The 22,774-nt window shown below is 42.6% G+C and overlaps 2 protein-coding genes and 1 long non-coding RNA gene across 3 annotated transcripts; 2 read left to right on the top strand and 1 right to left on the bottom strand.

The window, feature by feature from the left end:
- Nucleotides 1-240: 240 nt before the first annotated feature.
- Nucleotides 241-10,640, bottom strand: LOC133890473 (probable mitochondrial saccharopine dehydrogenase-like oxidoreductase At5g39410). The gene is made up of 2 exons (XM_062330852.1): nucleotides 9,812-10,640; nucleotides 241-1,194 (listed from the first exon to the last, which is right to left on the bottom strand). The coding sequence occupies exons 1-2, from the start codon at nucleotides 10,481-10,483 to the stop codon at nucleotides 493-495; spliced, it is 1,374 nt and encodes a 457-aa protein (XP_062186836.1). The 5' UTR covers nucleotides 10,484-10,640; the 3' UTR covers nucleotides 241-492.
- Nucleotides 5,423-7,384, top strand: LOC133890474 (uncharacterized). Its single transcript, XR_009904043.1, has 3 exons — nucleotides 5,423-6,854; nucleotides 7,000-7,049; nucleotides 7,229-7,384. It is a non-coding gene; the product is annotated as an uncharacterized LOC133890474 (long non-coding RNA).
- Nucleotides 10,641-15,382: 4,742 nt separating the features above from the next.
- Nucleotides 15,383-18,397, top strand: LOC133890649 (eukaryotic translation initiation factor 5A). The gene is made up of 6 exons (XM_062331120.1): nucleotides 15,383-15,527; nucleotides 15,679-15,812; nucleotides 16,752-16,874; nucleotides 16,956-17,012; nucleotides 17,097-17,171; nucleotides 17,998-18,397. Exons 2-6 carry the CDS (start codon nucleotides 15,687-15,689, stop codon nucleotides 18,097-18,099), a joined length of 483 nt encoding a protein of 160 aa, XP_062187104.1. The 5' UTR covers nucleotides 15,383-15,527; nucleotides 15,679-15,686; the 3' UTR covers nucleotides 18,100-18,397.
- The last annotated feature ends 4,377 nt before the right edge of the window (nucleotides 18,398-22,774 follow it).

The raw sequence follows: 22,774 nt of genomic DNA, 5'->3' as shown, positions 1-22,774 counted from the left end.
CACTCCACGCGCGAACGCTTCAGTTCGGTCGACGAGCTAGCGGCTCCATGCTAGCTCCGTGCGCATGCTACCTGTGCAGCTGTGCTCTGCGCCACTTGTGCGCCGGCTTCAGGATTTTTCATCCTCTTCTTCCGTGGCTATGCACAATAGAGTGTAGACGAAAGCCTCATAGAGTGAGGCAGTGCAATATAAACAGCACAACATCAGGCTTAACCAATTTGGATATTGGAGCTCACGTAGTAGGTACTAACATCCTTCTTTTTACGTAGTAGCACGCCAAGTATGGCATTATACAGTGGAACCCATATACAGCACACCGTCTTCCTACTGTCACACAAACACAGCACATGAATACGAGGCTAGGTTCTTCAGAATATAGTACTACTAAAACTCCATCAGACTCTACCACACTCACAATGAGTAGCCACTGATCGCTTCTTATTCCCCAGGTTGCATCCTTCGCCCACCTCTTTCTCTACCAAATCGAGCCCATCAATCTGAGCGAAAGGTCCTCGTTACCAGAACATCGAACGACAGCCCGTTCTCCTGGAGGCGCCGCTGGAGATCGGTAGGCCCGAAAACGGCGCCCGGCGTGTACACCCCTCCTTTCGGCAGGTTGCCACGCTGGCTCAGCAGGACCAGGGCGCACTGAACCAGGACGATCGGAGTTGTAACATACCCAATCTCAGGCCCCGAAACTCTTGTGATGACCTCTTTGTCCGGCTTGCTTCCGCGCTCCGATGCATGGGCTGCGTCGCTGAAGCCGCGCCCGACGAACCACATCTTGAACGAGGCGCTCTTGACCTCTTCCTCTGTTGGCCCGGTCTTTCTAAACAGCCCGAGGGAGAAGAACTCGGGGTATTTTACCAGAAGAGACCGACCAAAGGAGAAGTTCCCCAGCAGGCCGATGAACAATCCAGTAAACAGGAAGCGCACGAGGATCATCAAGGAGCTGGCGGCGATCTTCACACCGAAATGGGCAGGTTTAACTGAAGACCAGAAGGTCTTCCTATGCTCGGTGTAATCTGGGCTTTCTTCAGCCCCAGGAAGGCCCTCGGGATGCTCAGTCACGATTGATAGAGTTCTCTTCACGACCACTGTGTCAGCAGAAGGCAACTTCATAGCCCACATTCCCAGAGCATTGCCAGAGCCACGCTCTATCAGTGAACCTTTGGGAGGTGGATGGCCTGGAATCTGCATAAAGGAAGAAACATCAATCAAGATTTTATCCAGAAAACATTATTTGATCTCTGTCATTGTTTCACAAATAGACCATTTCGTGCAATGAATACATTCACTAAAAGTTTTCAATGGACGTGTCGATCATTGTACTGCAAAAAGAAAACATTCAAGATTGCATATACCATGAAATTTTAATCAAGAAATTAAGATGGTAACAGAACATGCCTGATCTACAGTAACAATACGTAAAAACTCAATGCCTAAGTTGTAGTATCAATCAGATCCTTTGTAATATCAACTGGGATATTTATTCAGAATTCTGATGATGGCATTGACGAATTCATCTAATTTGCTTTACTTTAATTAAGCATCGTCTCTCTCTACCTTTTATTATATTTGAAGTTTGGAGTTACTAAAGAATATTCTAAAACACGGCTGTAATAGCTTTCACGTTTCCTCTTTAGTTTTTAGGATATATGTGCATGGTGGTTATTGATCATGGAACATTGTCATACTGTTGAAATCAACAAACCGAGGTCATGAGGCTAAAGTCAACAAACCGAGTCCATAGGCTTAAGAAATTGAACTGGCTCCCTAGAATAGTGGCAAATGCCAACATACGACGGCCATTAATGGCATCAGACATCAAGCACAAACAAGTGATGGCAGATTGTTCTGCGGCTCGTATACTTTAATTAAGCATCGTCTCTCTCTACCTTTTATTATATTTGAAGTTTGGAGTTACTAAAGAATATTCTAAAACACGGCTGTAATAGCTTTCACGTTCCCTCTTTACTTTTTAGGATATATGTGCATGGTGGTTATTGCTCATGGAACATTGTCATACTGTTGAAATCAACAAACCGAGGTCATGAGGCTAAAGTCAACAAACCGAGTCCATAGGCTTAAGAAATTGAACTGGCTCCCTAGAATAGTGGCAAATGCCAACATACGATGGCCATTAATGGCATCAGACATCAAGCACAAACAAGTGATGGCAGATTGTTCTGCGGCTCGTATACTTTAATTAAGCATCGTCTCTCTCTACCTTCTATTATATTTGAAGTTTGGAGTTACTAAAGAATATTCTAAAACACGGCTGTAATAGCTTTCACGTTCCCTCTTTACTTTTTAGGATATATGTGCATGGTAGTTATTGATCATGGAACATTGTCATACTGTTGAAATCAACAAACCGAGGTCATGAGGCTAAAGTCAACAAACCGAGTCCATAGGCTTAAGAAATTGAACTGGCTCCCTAGAATAGTGGCAAATGCCAACATACGACGGCCATTAATGGCATCAGACATCAAGCACAAACAAGTGATGGCAGATTGTTCTGCGGCTCGTATACTTTAATTAAGCATCGTCTCTCTCTACCTTTTATTATATTTGAAGTTTGGAGTTACTAAAGAATATTCTAAAACACGGCTGTAATAGCTTTCACGTTCCCTCTTTACTTTTTAGGATATATGTGCATGGTGGTTATTGATCATGGAACATTATCATCTCTCCTACTTAAAAAGAACGTAAGACATGTATGGTCTGTCAAGAATATTCCCCTGCCTTCACCAGATTCCTCTGTGATTCCTACCCGCCCCCATCCTCACCGCGCTCCCCCACCAGCGTTCCGCTCCCTCTCCTTGCCTTCCCAATAAATCCCGCTAATTCCGCTCCTCCGCCTCATCCCGCCGCCCGCTCCATCGCCAGCCGCCTCCTGCCCCTCTGCGTCCGCCTGCACACCCTCCGCTCGCCCGTGTGTGGGCCTCCTCCCTCCCGGGCGCCTCTACCCTTCCGCTCCTCTGTGCCTCCGCCCACACCGCTCGATCCCCTCCCCTGCAGCTCCTCCGCCACCTCCAGATCCCCCCTCAACGCTGTTCTCTAGATCCCCCTCGCCGCCGCTCTCTAGATCCCCCCCTCCAAGAGGCGCTCTACCTCGGGTGCAGGGACATCGCCACCTGCCTCCTCCGTGCCCACCACCTCACCACCTAGGCCAAGCTCCGGCCCAGGGCGCCCTCGCTCTCCGCCGCGCTCCGCCGGGTCCAGGACTTCTACCTCGAGGTGGACTTCCACTTCGAGAGCTCCGTCGTGCCGCTCCTCTCGCGCGCCGCGCCCTCAGGCACCTACCGCATTTGGAAGCGCGGTGCGGACCTGCACACGGACACCACGCTCGCCGGATTCGATGGCCTCTGCATCCGCCGCGCTGACCACTCCTTCCTCTTCTTCGGTGAGGAGGCCAGCGCCAGCGGCCGTCGCCTCCCCCCGGGCTCGCTACTCGTGCTCCACTACGGCCGGCGCGAGGTACACGACGCGTTCGAGGTGTCCACGGCCTCCGGCGACGAGGACGCCGCTACCTCAGACGCGGCCGCTTACCGGCCGGGGCTCAACATCACCTTTGCGAGGCTCGTGCCAAGAACCACGTGGCTGCAGAAGGAGAAGACGGAGAACGTTGGGGAGTGGAAGGCGCGGGTGTTCGACGTCCACAACGTCGTCTTCTCTTTCCGCACCCTCAAAGCCGCGAGTATCGGGCGTAAAGATTTCACCTTTGAGCTTGCAGGAGACGAGGGCGACGACGAAGATGAGTTCCTGCCGCTGGAGATCCGGGATGGCGACGAGGACAACGACTTCTTGGTCGCCAACATCCCGCCACCAGCGGCGCGACGCAGCTGCTACGTGCCTGGCCGACGCAGCGTGGCGGGCCCGCCCTCGCACTTTGGGACACCGCAGAGGCGGAGGAACAGCGTGAACGTGCCGCAACGGCTGCCGGCGTGTGCGTCGGTGGGGTGCGGCGAGGATGGCATTTTTGGCCGGCACATGGCGACTACAGGGGGAGCCAAGTGGAAGGAGGAGGAGACGGTGAAGACGCTGCGGCCGATGGTGTGGCTCACAGAGGACTTCCCGCTGAGCGTCGACGAGTTCTTGCCGCTGCTGGACATCCTTGCGAGCCGCGTGCTGCTCACCATCAAGTTCCCAGCAGGGACGTTCCTGGTGAAGGTAACAACGCTAAGTCCGCTCTCCTGCTCACTTAAGAACACAAATTATGGTACTATTTCTTCGTTCTGAGTTTCAGTGGTTGTCCTATTTTGCCTAGGATTCATAATGCCTTGGTAATTTAGGCAAGTGTTTGGATCATTTCTTGCAATGGTAATGTACTTGCACAAATGAATGTGCTTATATGAACTCAACAAAGCATCTGTGAACAAGGCAGAGTAATTGATGTACCATCTGTTATTTACTCCCCATCTGCTTGCAGATCCTTGTCTTTTGATCAGGGGGTTATAATGTTACTGTATGGATCAGTGATTCTTCATTTGCTACAATTGGGACAACTTCTAGGCAAAATCGAGTGTATTGGTTTGGACAGCCTGTGGAGAATGATAGTTTCAAATTTGATGTGAGTAAATGTGAGACATCATGTATGACAAAAATTGAAGCAAATTTACTCACTTCACATGCTCATCTGCATAGTGCAAAGTACATAGACAAGGAAAGAGGCAACTTCCGGTTTTGATGAATGCTAGGGAATTTGTAAGATAAATGATAGCTGATAGGAATAACTATCCAGCCGTGATAGAAAGTAGAAACTGATTTCATATGCAGCATGGAGTGCTTAAAGTTTCCTCCATGATTTACAGAAGTGGTTTCCATTGGAGTGCACACACAGCATCACTTGCTGAAATATAGTAGTCTGCTAGCACCTTTTGCTGCTTAGTGGGCTGAGGTGCATCATTTTGCTTATTCAGTACTACAATTTTTTGGAATTAGTTTGTTGCACGTGATAATACTTGTGCATTCAGCTATGTTTTCATTGTTGCCATTCGTGCAGGTTGCGATCCCTGTTGTTCCTACCGTGAGGGTGGTCATCACCTTCACCAAGTTCGCTCCTCTCATCAAGCCAGAGGATTTCTTCACTGTCAAAAGATTTGGTGAGTTGAGACAATTTCCTATTTGATCCCACTATCTGATTCTGTCTGAGCATCTCTGATTAATTTCAAAATATATTTCATGACAATGATTGACTGGAGTTTCAGAGGACACCAAATTATCCATTATGTCCAATTTCACATTGGATTGCATCTTTCAGTTCTACTGGATCTATGGTATATTTTTTGTGGTGTATATGGTTGGCTATTGCATTGATGCAATTAATTCTCTTTATACTCTGTAGGACTGTGGACAGCCAAGATTCACCCTATCAGAGAGGCGGCGCTTTGGCAACACATTGACCCAGTAGGTGAAAACTAATACATTTGTACCCTCAAACCCTTTTCTTTTGCCATCTTTGTTAAATGATAACGAGTTACACTGGTGGTGTTTTTAAAACTTGTCAATTTGTAAAGTTCTGTTCTGGTACCTATTAACAGAACATATATTATGATTCAACTGATGTTTTAAAATAAAATTACATGTTTAGTGTAGTTACCATTGTGCGCCATCTATTATGGTTTTTTAGTAAAAGATACATAACAGTATTGGTTAGTTTCCCTTATGGCAATGAATTATATTTTGTTCAGTTCACATTGAATACGCTTCACACCCTCACCTTAGTCACAACTCTGGAAAATCTTCATAGTTGCTTGGTTCACACTCATCCTAGATTCTACCTCATCCATCCTGTTTGTGGCTTTACTGAGGCCCTCAAATTGATATAAGCTTGAGCATTAGCATATTTGTATATATCAACATCAAAATGAGCATCGCAGACGTGAAAAGTGACAAACATAAACATATGATTTTTTTTTTAGCATTTCAGTAAGCCAATTACCTTCAGTTTTGGAAAGAAAAATAATACCTACCGCCGTCTCTGTCATTTCCATGCATTTAGTATTAATCTTGCCTGAACTTGTACCTGATGCTTCCATATAAGATTTGGATGGATCATGAAATATAGTGTAGTATTGAATTAAAGCACAAAGACCTTATATATGTTGAAGTTATGTTAGGATACCAAATATGGATGGAGTGTATAAATGCAGAACTTATATAACTAATCTGCAAACTTGTAATTAAGTATTTGATTGCATTTAGAAATTGCAGTTAAGTATTTGGTACACTAGGGCTGCAGTTCAAAGGCCAAGTTGATGCAGCAAACGCGTCTGCGCAAAAACTTTGGTGTGCGAATGATGCAATGGCAATGGCGAAAAACAATTTGGGAGGTGTTAGGAGGACATGCTGCATCACATATTCATCTAACAAAGTAAAAAAAATCCTTGAATGGCATGTAAGCCTGATAATTTCAGAGATAACAATCTATTTCGATATTTAGTACTACTGCGATCTCTTGGCCACTGCTTGTAGAATTGTTTTGCAGTTAGTTGTTTTTCTGAATTTAGTGTCGTGTATAGATATAGATTAAAAAAATAAGGTAAATTTTTGTTTACTTACTGTATAAATTGGGTGAATGATACCTTTCAAATGTTCATCTGTTGGATTCTCTCGATTATATGCAGCTGCAGGGTTATTTACCACTAAAGAATTATTCTCACTTCATGACATTGTCTAATTGTTTGCATGGCCTACATTGTTTGTCTTTTCCTGTTCATTGACTGAATTTATTTTTTACTGCATAAGTTTTAGGGAGAAAAAGGAGAAAGAACTCAGGAAGCTTTACCTAAGTAATTGTTTTAGAGAAAGAACTCAGGAAGCACCTGCCCGATAGGAAAGAAGGTAAGGTTCGTTTCTCAATACCTACATTGCTGGTGCTGCTTGTGGTCAGATTGTTTGCTTTATTTCAGTTGGTTTCTGTTATAGCTCTTTTCACGGTCAAATATTTTTGCTCGTGTGCTCAACTGTGATGAAAACTGGTTGGTTGTTCAGATTACCTCAGGACCTAATGTTTTGAATTTGAAGCCAGCAGCCCTGTTCTGGTATGGTTCTTTGGTACAATCAAACTTTTTTTTTCAGTTTTCAGTTTTGGCACTAGGAAGGATAATGTTGTTGACAATTTTTTTTATTATGCTCACTTCATGACATTGTCTAATTGTTTGCATGGCCTGCATTGTTTTCCTTCTCCTAATCCTTGACTTCATTTATTTTTTTACTGCAGCCAGTTTTCATTCCAAATACCAGCAAGGATAACACATTTCTTGGTATTTTCTATAGCAGTCGGGATGCAAGGAGACGGCTTTGGGGCTGAGAAGGTCAGTTGCTTAACCATCAAAATCAGCCCATGCCCACACCATGGCTAACCATACATGAATGAAGAGAGTGAATGTTTCCAAAACATTCCAAAATAATATAACGACGTTCTTGTTCTTTTTTTTTAATTCAAATGCATCTTGAAGCATAGTTAAATGCCTGTGCATTACAACGGGAATCGAAAATTTTCAGACGATAATACAGAGGACCAAAACATATTTCAAGATAACATAACGATATCCTTATCCTTTTTATCTGAATTAACATGAGTCAAATTCCTGCTATAGCATTAAGCCTGTGATTTTACTCCACACAATGTTGTTCCATGAGATCACGACTTTCGTCCTATATGATTAACTATGAACTAGCTATTTTAGTCATATTAGGAGTATCCTTTTTAGCTTGTAGGGATTAACAATATTGTAATTAAACTAGGATGGTTTGATTTTTCTTTTTGTAGGGTTCATCTCTGCTTTCACCACGGACAAAACATGAATAGTCATCTGGTTTTGTTGGGTTGAGAGCATTATCTATTATTGGGGTTGGTGCTTCTGGACTTTGAAGCTTTGCTATGATAGCATCTGCATCAGATGAGATAGAGCATCGGTTGGAAGTCCCAATCTATCTCTGGCCTCATGCTGTCATTCTTAGCTCTTATGGTCATACATTGTAATTTAAACAAATAGATATTTTTTTGTTCAATATGGAGTGTATATCATTCAGCTGTTGTTGCATCCTTTTAATATGCTAATATTCTCTTTTTTTCTGGAAAAACATATGAGCACTTGATCATAATAAGGTGTGGACATCAAGTTTATCAACAAGTGTACTGTTTACCGTTTATTTTGCTTATGATTATCGAACCGTTTGTTAAACGTCGTCTCGGATGCACTGTTAGTTTGTAAAACATGAATATTGTGTAGTGTAAGATAGTCATTGTAGCTCGTCACCTCACACTCAGTCAACTATAATATCTCTGTGAAAATTTTTAGCTCCCGTTGCAACGCACGGGTATTTAACTAGTACTGTTGAAATCAACAAACCGAGGTCATGAGGCTAAAGTCAACAAACCGAGTCCATAGGCTTAAGAAATTGAACTGGCTCCCTAGAATAGTGGCAAATGCCAACATACGACGGCCATTAATGGCATCAGACATCAAGCACAAACAAGTGATGGCAGATTGTTCTGCGGCTCGTATACAGTTCCTTCTCTGCTCCTATATATTGTCTCCAAATTTTATATCGAACAAATAATCCTTTTCACATATGCTTGATATAGTTTAACACAAAAGAATCTTTTGACATCAAGTGCCATCAAATTCTACAGTCCTATTGTGATCTGTACGAAGAAATGATGTGCTTCTTAAAAGTCTAATCATGGACAACAAAAAAGAAAAATGAAGGTTAATACACAATTATGCAAATATGCATTTTTACATTCAAGAAAACTTTCTTCTTCAAAAAACAAAAAACATAACAGGTCACAAGGGCATAGGGATAGCATCTTAAAAGATGAAAGCATGCATCTGCTGTGATTTAAGGACATCAAATGCAAGGTCTTCATTTACCACAAATAGAAGTTATAAAAGAATTAGATGGACAAATTGAGAAAAATAAGATAACCCATTCCTTGTGGACTAGCAGGATGACAATCCATTCTGTGCACACACAAAAGGCATGGTAACCATCATTTACATGTGACGGTACGGAAGATTTTCTGAAGGAGCTGAAGGGCTATTTGGTAGTTGGCAGTTGGCACACAAGATGCAAATGCTTGTTAAATAGTAACAATACCCAAAAAAAAATGGCATCCCAGCATGAAGGTGATGGTAAGGGGATTCATAAAAAAAAACAGAAAAAAATACAGACGGAAAAAGAACTATGAGTTGGTCAACATTCATCATTCCAGCACATATAAATATTTCTATTCAGCATGAATTTCGCATTAAACAAGAAAGTATAGGGTGTCAGAGAGTGAATTGTCTGGATAATGGCAAAATATGCAATTATCCCAAAGAACTAAAAGTTTGCTAGCTGAACAGCTTTCACTGACCAACTGCATCGGTAACACTTGGCACACTAGTAGTTTTGGGCATACTATACCTTGAAGCTAAGCTAAAGCAGTCAGTGGGCGAATCTCGTTTTGGGCATAATATACCCAACAGGCGCTTCAGGGAAGCGCAACCAATTTTAGCACAACTTGGACAACAATAGAAGATTCTAGTATAGTATCCTATAATGCGCAAAACAGACATGAATTTGGGATCTGGCCCAGCAACTATTGTAGTCAGTATGTCCGTGAACCATGAAAGTTTCCAGCGTGCTCAAGTACAAATAAATCATCCTTCTAAATCCTAACTCATCACTCTAATGCATTCTAAGTTCTAACCTGATGTAAATAGTTCTAGTTGTCAGCAACATGTGGTTCAACAAACACTTGACAGAACTCGAAAATCAATTCAGATGCAGCAAGAAGTTAATAGTAACTCACATTGGGCCTCGGCCGCCTGGGCCGCGACCGGCGCAGCGCCTGCAGCTGGCCGGCGTTGGCCACCCCGAGCACGGCCGACTCGTAGGTGCCGATGTTCCCGACGATCCGCTTGCCCGACACCAGGTTCACGTAGGCCTCCACGCTCAGCGGCGCGGACGGCGCCTCCCACTGCCTGGTGTGGAACAGGAACCCGAGCTCCGCCGGGACCGAGTCGAACCCGCACGCGGAGACGATGAGCGACCCGTTCCTGGCGGCGACCTCGTGGAGGTCGGCCTCGACGCGCTCCATGAACTCGGGCTCCCCAGAGATGTCGAGGCAGTCGGCGCCAGCGGCCGCGCACGCCGCCGCCACTGGGTGGCCGTGGAGGCGGAAGGGCCCCGCGCAGGAGAGCACGACCCGGGCCCGCGCCGCGAGCGCCATGAGGGAGGCCGGGTCGGAGGAGTCGGCGACGAGGATGTGCACGTACTCCGGCGGCGGCGCCGGCGCCGCGGCCCAGCGGAGAGCGGCGGCGATGCGGTCCCGGCTGCGTCCGGCGAGCGCGAGCGAGCGGAGCGGGGAGGAGGATGCGGAGGGGGCCAGGAACTTGAGGGCCTCGCGGATGACGTACTTGCCGGTGAAGCCTGAGGCCCCGAAGATGACGACGTCGAACACCTCCGGCTCCGGCGGCGCCATGGGGGGCAGGACGGACGGCTCGAGGAGAGGCCGGGCGCGGCGGTGGGGTTTGGGGTCACTCACTGAGCGGTGGGGCCGCCCGGCTAACGCGGCGTGGCTCGTGAATGTTGCGGCTCTTGTGGTGGCTTCGAGTGGTGAGCGGTGATCCGTTCTAAATAGTTGGTGGGCGGCATTTGCTATGTGCTGTTCTCACGCGAACAAAAAAAAAAAAAGTTAAAACTTCATCCGGACCCGTACTTCATCACCAACGGCTTCCTTGCACAGTCCCGTTCCGATTAAGGTTACAACAGTTTTTCTTTTTTTTATGAAATATAACCGTTTTTCTTCGCAGTTTTTTTATAAAAGATTCTCTCTTATTTTTTCATCATGAGATTTTCTTATTTCTTTTTACGAATTTCTTTGAAAATAATACGTTGAAGATAAGGAAAAATAAAAAGCATGTGAATGAAAAGAAAAATTTTATAAAAAATAAAATAAAGATAATATGATTGAAGATGATCAACACAATTAGTGATAATGTTGAAAATTCAACAAGTGATGCGTACGCTACTTGCCTACTTTGTGTTATTTTTAAAAGTAAATTGTCAAAATACCACTAGTGAAACACTAGTCACCTAAATTCTACCAAGATATTTCAACTAGCCCATCAACTCTTATGTCTTCACGGGCAAGTAAGTTTTAATAACATAAATAGTAAAGGTTCGTGAAAAAATTGATTGCATATTGTTTGAGATATGAAAAGGTAGAAAATATTATTTTTTATAATTACACCTTTTATGATTTTCAAATAGAAATGTAATTTTTTTATATTAGAAGCATACTTTCTCCAGCAACATCTTAGGTAATTGTTTTTTAAGTAATAGAAAGATGGTACGAATTGGTAGAGTATTAAAAGGGCTATTAGACATGTCATAAATGTATCTCTATAATTTTTTTTATGTTACCTCTATTCTTTTTTACTCGTCATTTAGGACATCGATTTAATCTCTAATATATGCATTTGACTATTACTTTTTCTAAGTATTTGTTATCCAAAGTTATTGAAAACACAATAATTTGAAAGTGTTTTCCATTACCAATCAATTAATATCGTTCTCGTATGACAAATCTGAGTACTTTTGTGTATATTAGTGATTAGAGTTCGTAAGGTTTTATTGCACTTATCCTTAAATATCATCTATTTAAAAGGAGGAAGTATTATTTGGTCCTTTTCACACTCTTTTTTCCACACTATGTTTGACCTCTTTCACACTCTTAGATTTAGGACTCACATCTAAATAGGCTTTCCTTCATTTTCTTCTTTCTCTTACTCACGTTAATCTCTAGCTACCTCATTTCTCTCATTCTTCGAACAAATTAAACCTCTACAGTAATCTGACTATGGTAGGTCGCGATATTGTTTATCAACTGCCTCCATATGTTATCCTATCTCCATTATCTGCTTTTCTCCTCTGGATTATCTCCTCTTGTTTAGTGAAATTCTAGCTTGCGCTCCATCGAGCTCTCGGCGCTGCAGTTCTATCTGGACTTCATGTATCAGGATTTTGGCTCTTCCAACTTTATTATTAGTTTTCACGATAGAATTCGTAGAATATACTGGTGACGTGACTTTATTATAATTTAAATTCAAAATTTATTTAAATTGGTTCCCTTTAAAGTTTTCTTATTTATTTCTATTGTTTGTACCTGAATTTCGGAGGGTCTTCGATATTCATGGGGTCTTCACGTGTTTGACTCGGATGAGTCTTAGCTGTTTTTTTTTTTTTTTGTTCGCGTCAATCAAGAGTGTTATGCCAAAGTTATTAGTGCAGATACAGGTGGCAATACAATTTAGAATTTAGATGAAAACCATGAATATAGTTGCATTCTGTCTTTTGATAGCCATATTTGCTTTTCTACCCTTGAGTGAATCGAAAAGGGTTATCACGTCATTATCCTTTAGACGTCTTCGCTCTATCCAGTACTGGTTAACATTATGGTACCCTTTTGGTTGGATGTTAAGTTTAGTTTATTAGGTTGGTTGCTGTTGGTATTTGTGCCATACAGTTAGGAGGAGGGTCACTCATGAAAAAAAATGTAGGGAGGGTCGTTGTCAGTATAGCATGGTTGGCAAGAGCATGCCAATAGCATGGTTCGAGGGCTTAACTCAATAAACGAGAATATAATTCTCTAATAGTATTTCCTTTTTCCTTCGGGGACATATCTCACTGGCATTAATTCTAGAATTTTACGCACTCTCAGTACCCTTCCTCTTCTAAAACAATCTCTCTCTCGCCACCGCTGAAGAGGCGCCTCATCCTTCGTTTCCTACATATCCATTCCTCTCACGGCTACATCAATAACAGATAATTAAATTAATATTTACCCTTTTTCATACCATTTGTTGTAGTCTTATTTCCCCCTTTTCTCTAGCCTAAGACATCCAATGACATGGAAAAGGGTTCTGTCAGTGTAAAAAATAGTAGGATCATCTCGCGGGCAGACTCACGTCAGTAAGATATCAGCAGGTGCTGCATAGCATATTTTATCCAGAACCATGATCCTCCTGCACGACCAGTCAGCAACCGCGCGATCAGCCAACGACCATGCAACCAGGCTCTCCGACCGAGCTCCGCGACTGTTTCCCAGTTGCAGGAGCAAACCCCGCGACCAGTCTCCTCTGGTCGTGGGACATGTATGTGTATAAACAATATAGTCATAATAAATGCTTTTTCACTTGAATATTTTCCTTCCCCAGGTTCTCTTTCTGGTTATCCGTGGCATGGTCGACGTAGAGCGGCCGTGACCTGTCCGTCTGACAGGCGTGACAGTATTTCTTTTGCAGGTGCGCAGGAGGCGCGTGAGGACGGGACATGGCAGTTCGAGCGACCGGGATGACGCAGGCGATGGAACGATGGGACATGCTCCGAAATGCCATAGAGCAAATGAGATACGTCCGCTCTTAATAATGATGAGACTAGATGGGAAGCTCTAGCTAGACCTAGGTCTATATTTTGACTCACGTGTAAATTCTCTCTCCCTCTGATATATAAAGGATATCAAGGGAGGGGTATCAGGCTTGTCAAGGGGATCCGTGTGGGAAAAAGAGAGCCCGAGAAGAAGTAGAAAGCTACGTGAGAACATCATCTGTACCCAACTTAGATCACAGGAAAAAAATACACAGGATGTAGGGCTGTTACACTGTGGGAGGTCTGAACCTGAATAATCCTCGGTGTTCTTGAGTTGCACATACACAAATAGATTCAACAGACACACCCCAAATAAAAATTACACACCCACTATTCAACATACTAAAATCACTATCAAAAATTTACCCTCGACGAATTACTAATGCTTAGGAACTAATAATGTCTAGCTCCGTCACGCGCATTTTCCGTCTTCCATGATATGCAAAATATTAAATTCATATCACAATAGTCTTCCTCATGCTACTCTAACATCACGATGAGCAGCTTGTCAACATATACTACTATGACTTGCTCTATTGGTGAGACATTAATGTCTTCACCTCCATGGATCTAATGTGATGGATCGATGAGGCCATAATTTAGGTGTGAAATCAAACATGGAGATGTAGATTTCACTCTATGCACAAAAATATTATGACATTAGTGGTCAATGGAGATCGATGGAGGAGGCACCACCACCAACGAATACGTTTACAAATTGTGACCTCAACATCTCCACACCACACTATAATTGCTAGGATGCTTCGGTGCTACCATGAAGGTGTCACCTCGCTATCACGCCACTCTAGAAATCGTAGTTTGCGTAGGTGATTGCTTCTTGGCCATCTTGGAGGAGTTGGCAAAGAAAGGTACGAAGGTTAAAATTCTTTAAAATGTTGTCTATTGATATTCCAGTAAAGTGGAAAATGTATGGTATACCAAATATTAGCAATTTTTCGTAAAACAATGATCCATGCGCCTAATTGAATAAGAGGAATGGCATAAGATCTTGCAAATTTTGCAACAAAAATATAACATGGGACGAGGAAGCAATTGAAACTATTTTTTACACAACTCTCTTTGTTATAATATTTCTTACATATCAATAATATACACAATGGTATAGATCTATCAATTCATCTATAAATTTCCTACTCTTGATCCTTAAAAAAAGACTCGTACACCCCCGATTCCCCCACACCCTTACACCCTCGCCAACCAAAAGAAGCTATAATGGTAACATGCACTTAAGCAAAGAGCAAAATCACACTCCCTTGCTATGAACACAACTTGACAGTATCATCTAACAACTTACTTACGTTACATTTTCTCGGGCAGGAATTTCACATGTGTATCGAAAACAACATGAACATGTCTTCCTACATGTCATCATTATAAATTTTCTTGAATCATTGAACTTGAGTTACCATTTTCGTTTCTTTTTTTCTGCATATTCTTGAAGGATGTCATTTTGCGTTAGTTTCACCAACTTAATTATATTATCTCGTGAATTTTTTTATCCGTATACAACGTATGTACATTTAACTAATAAAAAACTACAGGAATATGTATTCCTACACGGTCGTCTAGCCACATGCAACCCAAACATAACGATCATCTATCAGTGCGCCTATGAGGTTTTCCTGGGAATTCTAACACGATCGGAATCAGAGCTTGACTTGACTTTTCTTATCACTGATCAGCAAAAGAGACGCTGAAAGGGAGAGAAAAGCAAAGAAAAAAGGTATGGAAAGGGGTAAGAAAGATGCTTTCAGCCGTCCGTGGCGTGGTTCAAACGCGAGGAGATGCCCTGCCGCCGCAGCCGTACACGTGTTCCGATCCTGCGACCAAACCGACGGTTCAGATGCTCTTTAGACCGACAGCCGAACCCAGTACACCGACGTGCGGGTCCATGTGTCTTCAGGGCCCACTGTCATTCAGAGAGGCCACCTCCACCCGGGTGGGAGTGGCAGGTGCACCTGCTGGTAGCATTATAAATCCACTCAAACCCTAGGATTCGCCGCGAGCTTATCGCTTATCATCCGCGCCTCCGCATCTCTCTCTTCCTCCTCAGCCTCGTGATCCATCCAAACCAGGTAAAGCTGACTTGACTCCGCTCAGATTTAGTTCCGAATTTAGCAGCCCGAGTTCTTGATTTCGGAAGTCCTTTTCTTTTCTTGCTGAAATCCGGGAGAATCGGAGGCTGATTTGCCGATCTTGTTGTTTTGGGGCTTTGGGTTTCCGCAGGGGTCGCCATGTCGGACTCGGAGGAGCACCACTTCGAGTCGAAGGCGGACGCGGGGGCGTCCAAGACCTACCCGCAGCAGGCCGGCACCATCCGCAAGAACGGCTTCATCGTCATCAAGAATCGCCCCTGCAAGGTATACTTACGTGCCTCGATCTCGGTTTGACAGTTGTGCGATTGCAGTTTAGATGCGCATCGTCGTGTTGCTCAACGGGCGAGTTGGAGCTGTGTGGTCATTACTATGTTGGGATGTGGCATCTGAACGGTTGACCAGTGTCTGGGGTTGGATCTTGCGGGTTTAGACGGTAGATACCGATGATTAATGAATTAGTGTGGTTAATGGTGGGAGCGATGGTTGATGAGAGATGTAATGCAAGTTAAAAGGTGCCTTCCGGAGTTGGTATGTTCAATCGAATCTTATTCCCGGTTTTGGGTGTCAAATTTCGATTTGCCTTCTACGAAGAAAAATGGATATTTTGAGTGGATTGCATAGGTTGATGAGTGGCCCAGCTCAAATGATTAGCTAATTCCGTAGCAAAATTATTCTTGATTTTTTAGGGGCGGGCCAGGGTTTATAGTTTGACCATGCCTAGTTACTCAACTCATCAAAGAACATTTACCTATTACACAGACAAACATGGGAACTTACGATTCAGCTTTTTTTATTTGTTACGAGGTTTGTGCCTGTAAAAGCAAAATGGTAGTTTTTCCTTAGCCAATTTTTTTCTTTTTGGTCAGCTTTACTGTGATCCAAACCAATAGCATGGGTTTTCAGGAGACATGCCTTACCATAGACGCTAAATGTTTATCGACCATTTTGGTACTTGGATTGACAAAGGTGGCAAATGTTTCCTGGCTGAGTTAGCTTGTTGTGCACTATGTGAGTGAGTTTTTGTATTCTCGTAAGGTGATGGTAGCACCCACTTTCTTTTATGTTTTCTTTTCTTCTCTTCGTTTGGTATGTTTAAGCAGGCCTTGTTTGGAGCTTACATTTGCATCATAGTAGCACTGCAATTTTAAAGTTCATCATGTTCATTTATCGAATACGGTCCAACTAAATAAACCTATGCTACAGGTGGTGGAGGTTTCTACCTCAAAGACTGGTAAGCATGGTCATGCTAAATGCCACTTTGTTGCCATAGACATATTCAATGGTAAAAAGCTTGAAGATATTGTTCCTTCCTCCCATAATTGTGATGTAAGTTATGATTTCTGTCTGTTTAGCTAACACCGTTGATGATTCACTTAGTAATTTACTCACTATTTCAATTTCTTTCAGGTTCCACATGTGAACCGTACTGAGTATCAGCTGATTGACATATCAGAGGATGGATTTGTATGTTCTAGTATTCAGTCATAATGTCTCCTTTTTAAATGTATCTTAGATTAGATATTTATCGCTTTATTTTATTTGTTTCAGGTGAGCCTTCTTACTGAAAATGGAAACACCAAGGATGATCTTAGACTCCCTACTGATGATAATCTCCTGACTCAGGTTTGTTTGACCAACCTTTTAGCGTCTTTGCTTATTTTACATTTGTATATGTGTGATATTAATTATCCATGGTTCTGAGAGGTTCTATAGCTGCACACTCTGACCATCCTTTTGGATCAATGGGAATTCTTGCATCCTTTGTCCTGTTAGTTCTTTCTTTGCCTTCAAGTGTGTCAACTGGCGGTGATATTTGTGATCTTAGTTACTTATTCTATCTGGACATTATTTTTTCTGCGCCATAATGGGCTATCTTTATGGCTGTTGTCTTGTATATTTCAGACATTCATGTGACTGTGTCACTCTTCCTTTGGAATATCTTGTTCATTGAATTGTACTTGTATGGATAGTGGGAATTAGGAATTTGTAGAAATAGAGGAAGACGTATTTACTCTGGATACCCTTTTCTTTTTGTTGATATAGGGATCCAACAGCATATTGTTGTATAGAAGTACACAAACATGCACTACATGAACATTGACATATTGATGCAAAGCTTAAGTTTAGTTGATATGGCTGGTTATTTACAATTACCGCATACCACACATAAGTTCTACACTCGTGGCTGCCCTTGTTGCTGCTCTGTTTGTTCGTTTTATGTTGTGTGTTTCTAATTGAATGCTCTTGAGCATGTCAATTGTGAAGTGGATACATGAGAAGTTGATTGGCAATATTGTTGCGGGATTCCTTGCACGTCTGTTGTGCTGCCATGTTCACTTAACTTTGTGCATTCTTGATGTACTTTCACATATATTATCCTCCAGTGATCGCTTTCTGGGTGATAAGATTGTCCAAAATGCTTCCTCAAAATGTCTGCTTGGTTATTCAGATTAAGGCTGGATTCGCAGAAGGGAAAGATATCGTGGTGACTGTCCAGTCTGCCATGGGGGAGGAGCAGATCTGCGCTCTGAAGGACATTGGCCCCAAGTAACTTCCCTAGAGAAGGCCATGAAATGAAAAATGGAGGGAGCCACTATATCTTAAAACTAAAATTGAAAACGACGTGTATCAAGAAGGAATGCTACGACGTGTATCAAGAAGGAATGCTACTGAAACATTCATCTAGCTTGAGCTGGCTTTTGCCATAGTGAACTCAAGTGCAGTGATTGCTGGGTGTAGCATATCTGATTATCATTACCTATGGTGACATTTGGGACACTGTATTTTCTATGGTTTTATGACATCTGGTTGGTATCAATAAATTGATTTTCGAACGGTTGAGAATTACACATCCATGCTTGCTGTTTCTTTTAGGTTATTTTATTGTTTTTGTGATGCATGATACTTCTAGTTCTAATGCATACTTGTCTCTGAAATCTGAATATTTTGGGCTGTTGGTGATGCAGCCAGGGTTTTGAAAACCAGTTTTGGGCCATTTCGGGAGTTGATTATCCCGGCCAGATTTTGCGTTTCTTTTTATCCTTGTTTCATACTTTCGTTAACTCAGATTTCAACAGCTAATAGAGAGCAGAATAAAAAAGGTCCCCGGTAGAAACTTGCCGGTTGCCGCCGGCATTTGTACGCCTAGTTGCAGCCTCCCATTGGCTGTGAACGTCGCCTGCAGATTGCCGAGCTGCTCCCGAGCGTGCCGCGTCGATCCTCCCTCGCGGGCTAGCACGAGGCTTGCTTAGTTGGTACACCGTAGCAACACACTTAATCTCGCAAGCTACATTGCAGGAGCGTGGTTGCTGTCAGCCTTCAATCGATGGCGTCTGTGAACAAGGTTTATAAATTCGTTTGGTGAACAAAAACTGAGAACTCGTGGTTATCGAAAAATCACGGTTATTGTGATATTGTTTGAAATTAGGTGAAAATTTACACAAATTCAATTAGGCAAATTTGCAAATTGGTGCCAAAATCCGGCCGAATTGGACCGTTGGTGACCGAGCGAATTGGACCGGTAACCAAGTGCTTTCTACGATTTATCGACCGATTTTGACGATAAACGAACTGGTTGAAATTCGAGCGTTTTTGACAACAACTGATCGAATTTTGGCGGTTACCGAACGCATTATTCAAATTTTCATGAAGTTCAAGAAAAATAAAAAATCATTAAAAATAACAAAAAGTCAGAAAAATAGAAACAAATATGGTATGAGATTTACTATGTTTTATTTAATCATACTATCTACTCCTTGCATATATCATACATAGGGGGGGGGGGATTGTAAAAAAATGAGGAAAAATTTTGGTATAACTTTTGCTATATTTTGGACATTTTTAAGGAAACAAATAGATACTAATAGCAATACGAGCATGACTATATAATTGTTTCACCGAATATATGCATACATTACGTAAGTAGCACATCAAATTAATAAATTTGTCAAATTATCTATACAAAAACTAGAAACACAATCACATTTGCCATCCATCAATACTTAAAGTGATGGTCGATACTTAAAATATAGTTTGCATAGTATGCACACCACATGCAACCTACAAGATGTAAAAAATTAGTACAATACCAAAATATGTAGATAAAATAGTCGCATAAAGTAAATTATCATCACCTTCAGTACCACCAGCTTCTAATGGGGGAGTGGGGCGATTAAATTCAGTTGTATTGTACTCCTCGGTGGTGTATGAGCATTAGCGATCGTGTAGATAGCAACTTTGCCTTAAACTATATCCAACTTTGCCCCATCCATACAGAAGTGATTGACTATTGTCCTTGCAATATAGTAGAAAACTCAGGGTCTTGTCACTCATAGACTCACTGAATAGGAGACTCTGACTGAGCATCGGGGATAAGATAGTCGTACGGATACGATCCAGAACTACTTTTCATGTCATAGTTGCTGGAATAGCTCGTACTATCTTGTAGTCCATTATGACCACCCTGTATGACATGTCTTTGTGAAGATGGGGCACCGTGGTCCTCGTCCTGTGTAGTATGTGTAAAATGACTCTCACCAGTGAATTGCACGGGAGCAACGATAGAGGATAGGCGTGGAGGAGCATTGCCTCCCTGACCGTCATCGTCACCGCTATCTATCTTTAAGCTGTTATCATTAGACTCTTGGTGAGTTAGGCTCTCTGAGGCACTATCCATGCTCTCATCGCGTTGAACTTGTCTTTTGCCCTTACCCTTAATCTTCTTTCTCTTCTTTGGATGCAGAAATTGCTTCTTCCTCTTTCCCGTGTGTGTCACTTACCACTTTAGCAGCCCATTGCGATAGCGTACGTTGCAAATCATGTGGGTTCACTATGTCTGTCACCATGTGAGTTGGCAGGAGTATGTCACTATTTGTGTCATCCTCCTCAAGCTTTGAGACAACACTTGATCTACCAGTCTCCATCCAATCCTACAACGGATTGTTCTCCTCGTTCAATATGAGCTCTATAAGCCGTTGAAATGTATCATCATCAACAGTCAACCTGATGCATGCATCTAAATTATTTTGTATTCTCATGTTGTAGTTTAAATATACCAACTTATGAAGTTTCTTGTAGCTTAACCGATTGCGAACTTTCATATGGATAAATGCAAATGTACTTCAGTTCCTCTCACACCCACTAGATGAAGCGCATTGAGACACTAGGTGCCTGAAAAACATCGTTAGTGTAGGTGCAGATGAACCGAACATAGATCATCATTGCGTTGCTAGTAGGTAAAGTGATCTAACGTTTATAAAAGTAGATAAATAGATTTAACAGTTATATATGTCAATGCAATTCATACCAGGTGGAGTCCTGCCGTCACATGCCATTCGTGAAGCGAGCGGACCAGCGAATGACCAAGACTTTGTTCGATACATTTCAACCTCATTAAGTGCTTCCGCGGCAGTACTAACATCGATCATCCTCTCGAATGCCTCCCGGCGATCTTCTAACAAGGTTGGATCCATGCCATACGTGTAATGCGTCCGGGGATTCAATGCAACCGCTGCAAGTTGATGATCAAAGCATTAGTACTATAAACATCAATACAATAAGAATGCAATTGGTAAGAGTGTATCACTGGTATTCAAGTAGGTCCCATTCGTTAGATCATATATTCTGCAATTGATAACTGCCATAAACTTTTCAAAGGTATCCCTATCATTATGATACAACGAATCGTACTCTTGTTTGACAATGTTGTATCTCAGGAGCACCTCACTCAATGTTGGTACCTTATCTTGATTAGCAAATCGGAGTCGATACAGCGGTTGAACGGAATTGACAACCATTTTAAGGTTGTCCCACCATGTTAAACTGGATAGGCAACCATGTGTGTATCTCCTAATGTCAGAACTCATGTAGCGAGATTGCTGCATGTCACTAGATGCCATCTATTACATGAACATATCCTTTCGGCGTAGAAAGCTTCCAAGAAATAGATAGTTTGTGCCAAATCTTGTGGCATTCCTGAAGTGTGATAAAGAAAGAAATATGACAACAATAAATTTCATTACAAACTTTATCACTCACCCTATTTCTGTGTTTCTTTCATTGCACCCACAAAGAATGCGCCATCCGCCCTTTTACCAAGAATAGCTGAAGTATGAAAAAATTTGGACCATGCCAAACCAATAGCTGCTTTTGTATTCTTTCCCTTTGCATTCCATGACCCGGTGTCAATCATTTGCTGCACAAGGGCTTTTGCTACATGAATATTATAATCCCTGACACTTGGTGGTAGCTCTCTGGTTGAAGATAGCCTCCTAAACATCCTCTTTAACATATTGCCTCCTCTGTTACTTCCACTACTATCTTCATGCTCGTAGGACTCACCTGCGCTCCTCTGAACTCTTCCTTCTCCATAGACTGAGCCATGACATGCTACACTTGTTACTGTTTCGTCTTCTTATTATCGTTTATCAAATCTACCTAAACTCTTGCTTACTCTTGCCTCCCAAGCCTCTCTTCAGACCTTCCATTCCTCTTATCTCTTGCCCTATCCAGCTCACGCCTGAAGTAATCATACACATCTGGAGGTACCCTATCACAATATATAGCATTCGATCCACACCCTGTTAAATGTTTTTTCAACCTTTGGCACCATCGCCTTTCTTTTCCTTATTGCAGTAATTGCACATAAATCCAAGAGCCAAATTATCCCCGTGCTGCCACACCACATCTCTATCTGCTATCGATTACTGCATAACAACATATATCATCCTATTAGCACTCCACAAATTCCAACAACGAGTAAACATTGAGCCAAACTAAGTACTAGACGCTAACAAATGCTATCGGACACTAACCAACCCTAACAACCTAAAAACGAACCCTAACCGACACTAAACACTTTGAACTAACCCTAACCAAGCATAACACATACCAACTGAGCGCATATCATTTGAAACCGACCGCATCATGTCGATAACCGAGCGAATCACACAATAAATCGACCGCATCGACGATGAACCGCACTGGCGAGCTCCTACTAGTGGTAACCGACCTATTTAAGCAAGAAATTGCTCGGATTTAGCTACTTACCGCCCGCACAACCTCAGTTACCATTGCGATGCGCTCGGTCGCCAAACGTGTGAACTTCCATGCGATGCACTCGGTTACCGCTCCAATACGCTTGGTTACCGCCTTCTCCCGACCGATTTCTAACCTTCCTCCTCCGAATTGCCTCGGCTATGCGGTGGATCTGGTGAAGCTCGCGACGG

Source organism: Phragmites australis, chromosome 14 (genome assembly GCF_958298935.1).
Source record: "Phragmites australis chromosome 14, lpPhrAust1.1, whole genome shotgun sequence".
Lineage (NCBI taxonomy): Eukaryota > Viridiplantae > Streptophyta > Magnoliopsida > Poales > Poaceae > Phragmites > Phragmites australis.
Note: the sequence above shows the minus strand (reverse complement) of the source record. Positions and strands in the feature narration are given on the sequence as shown.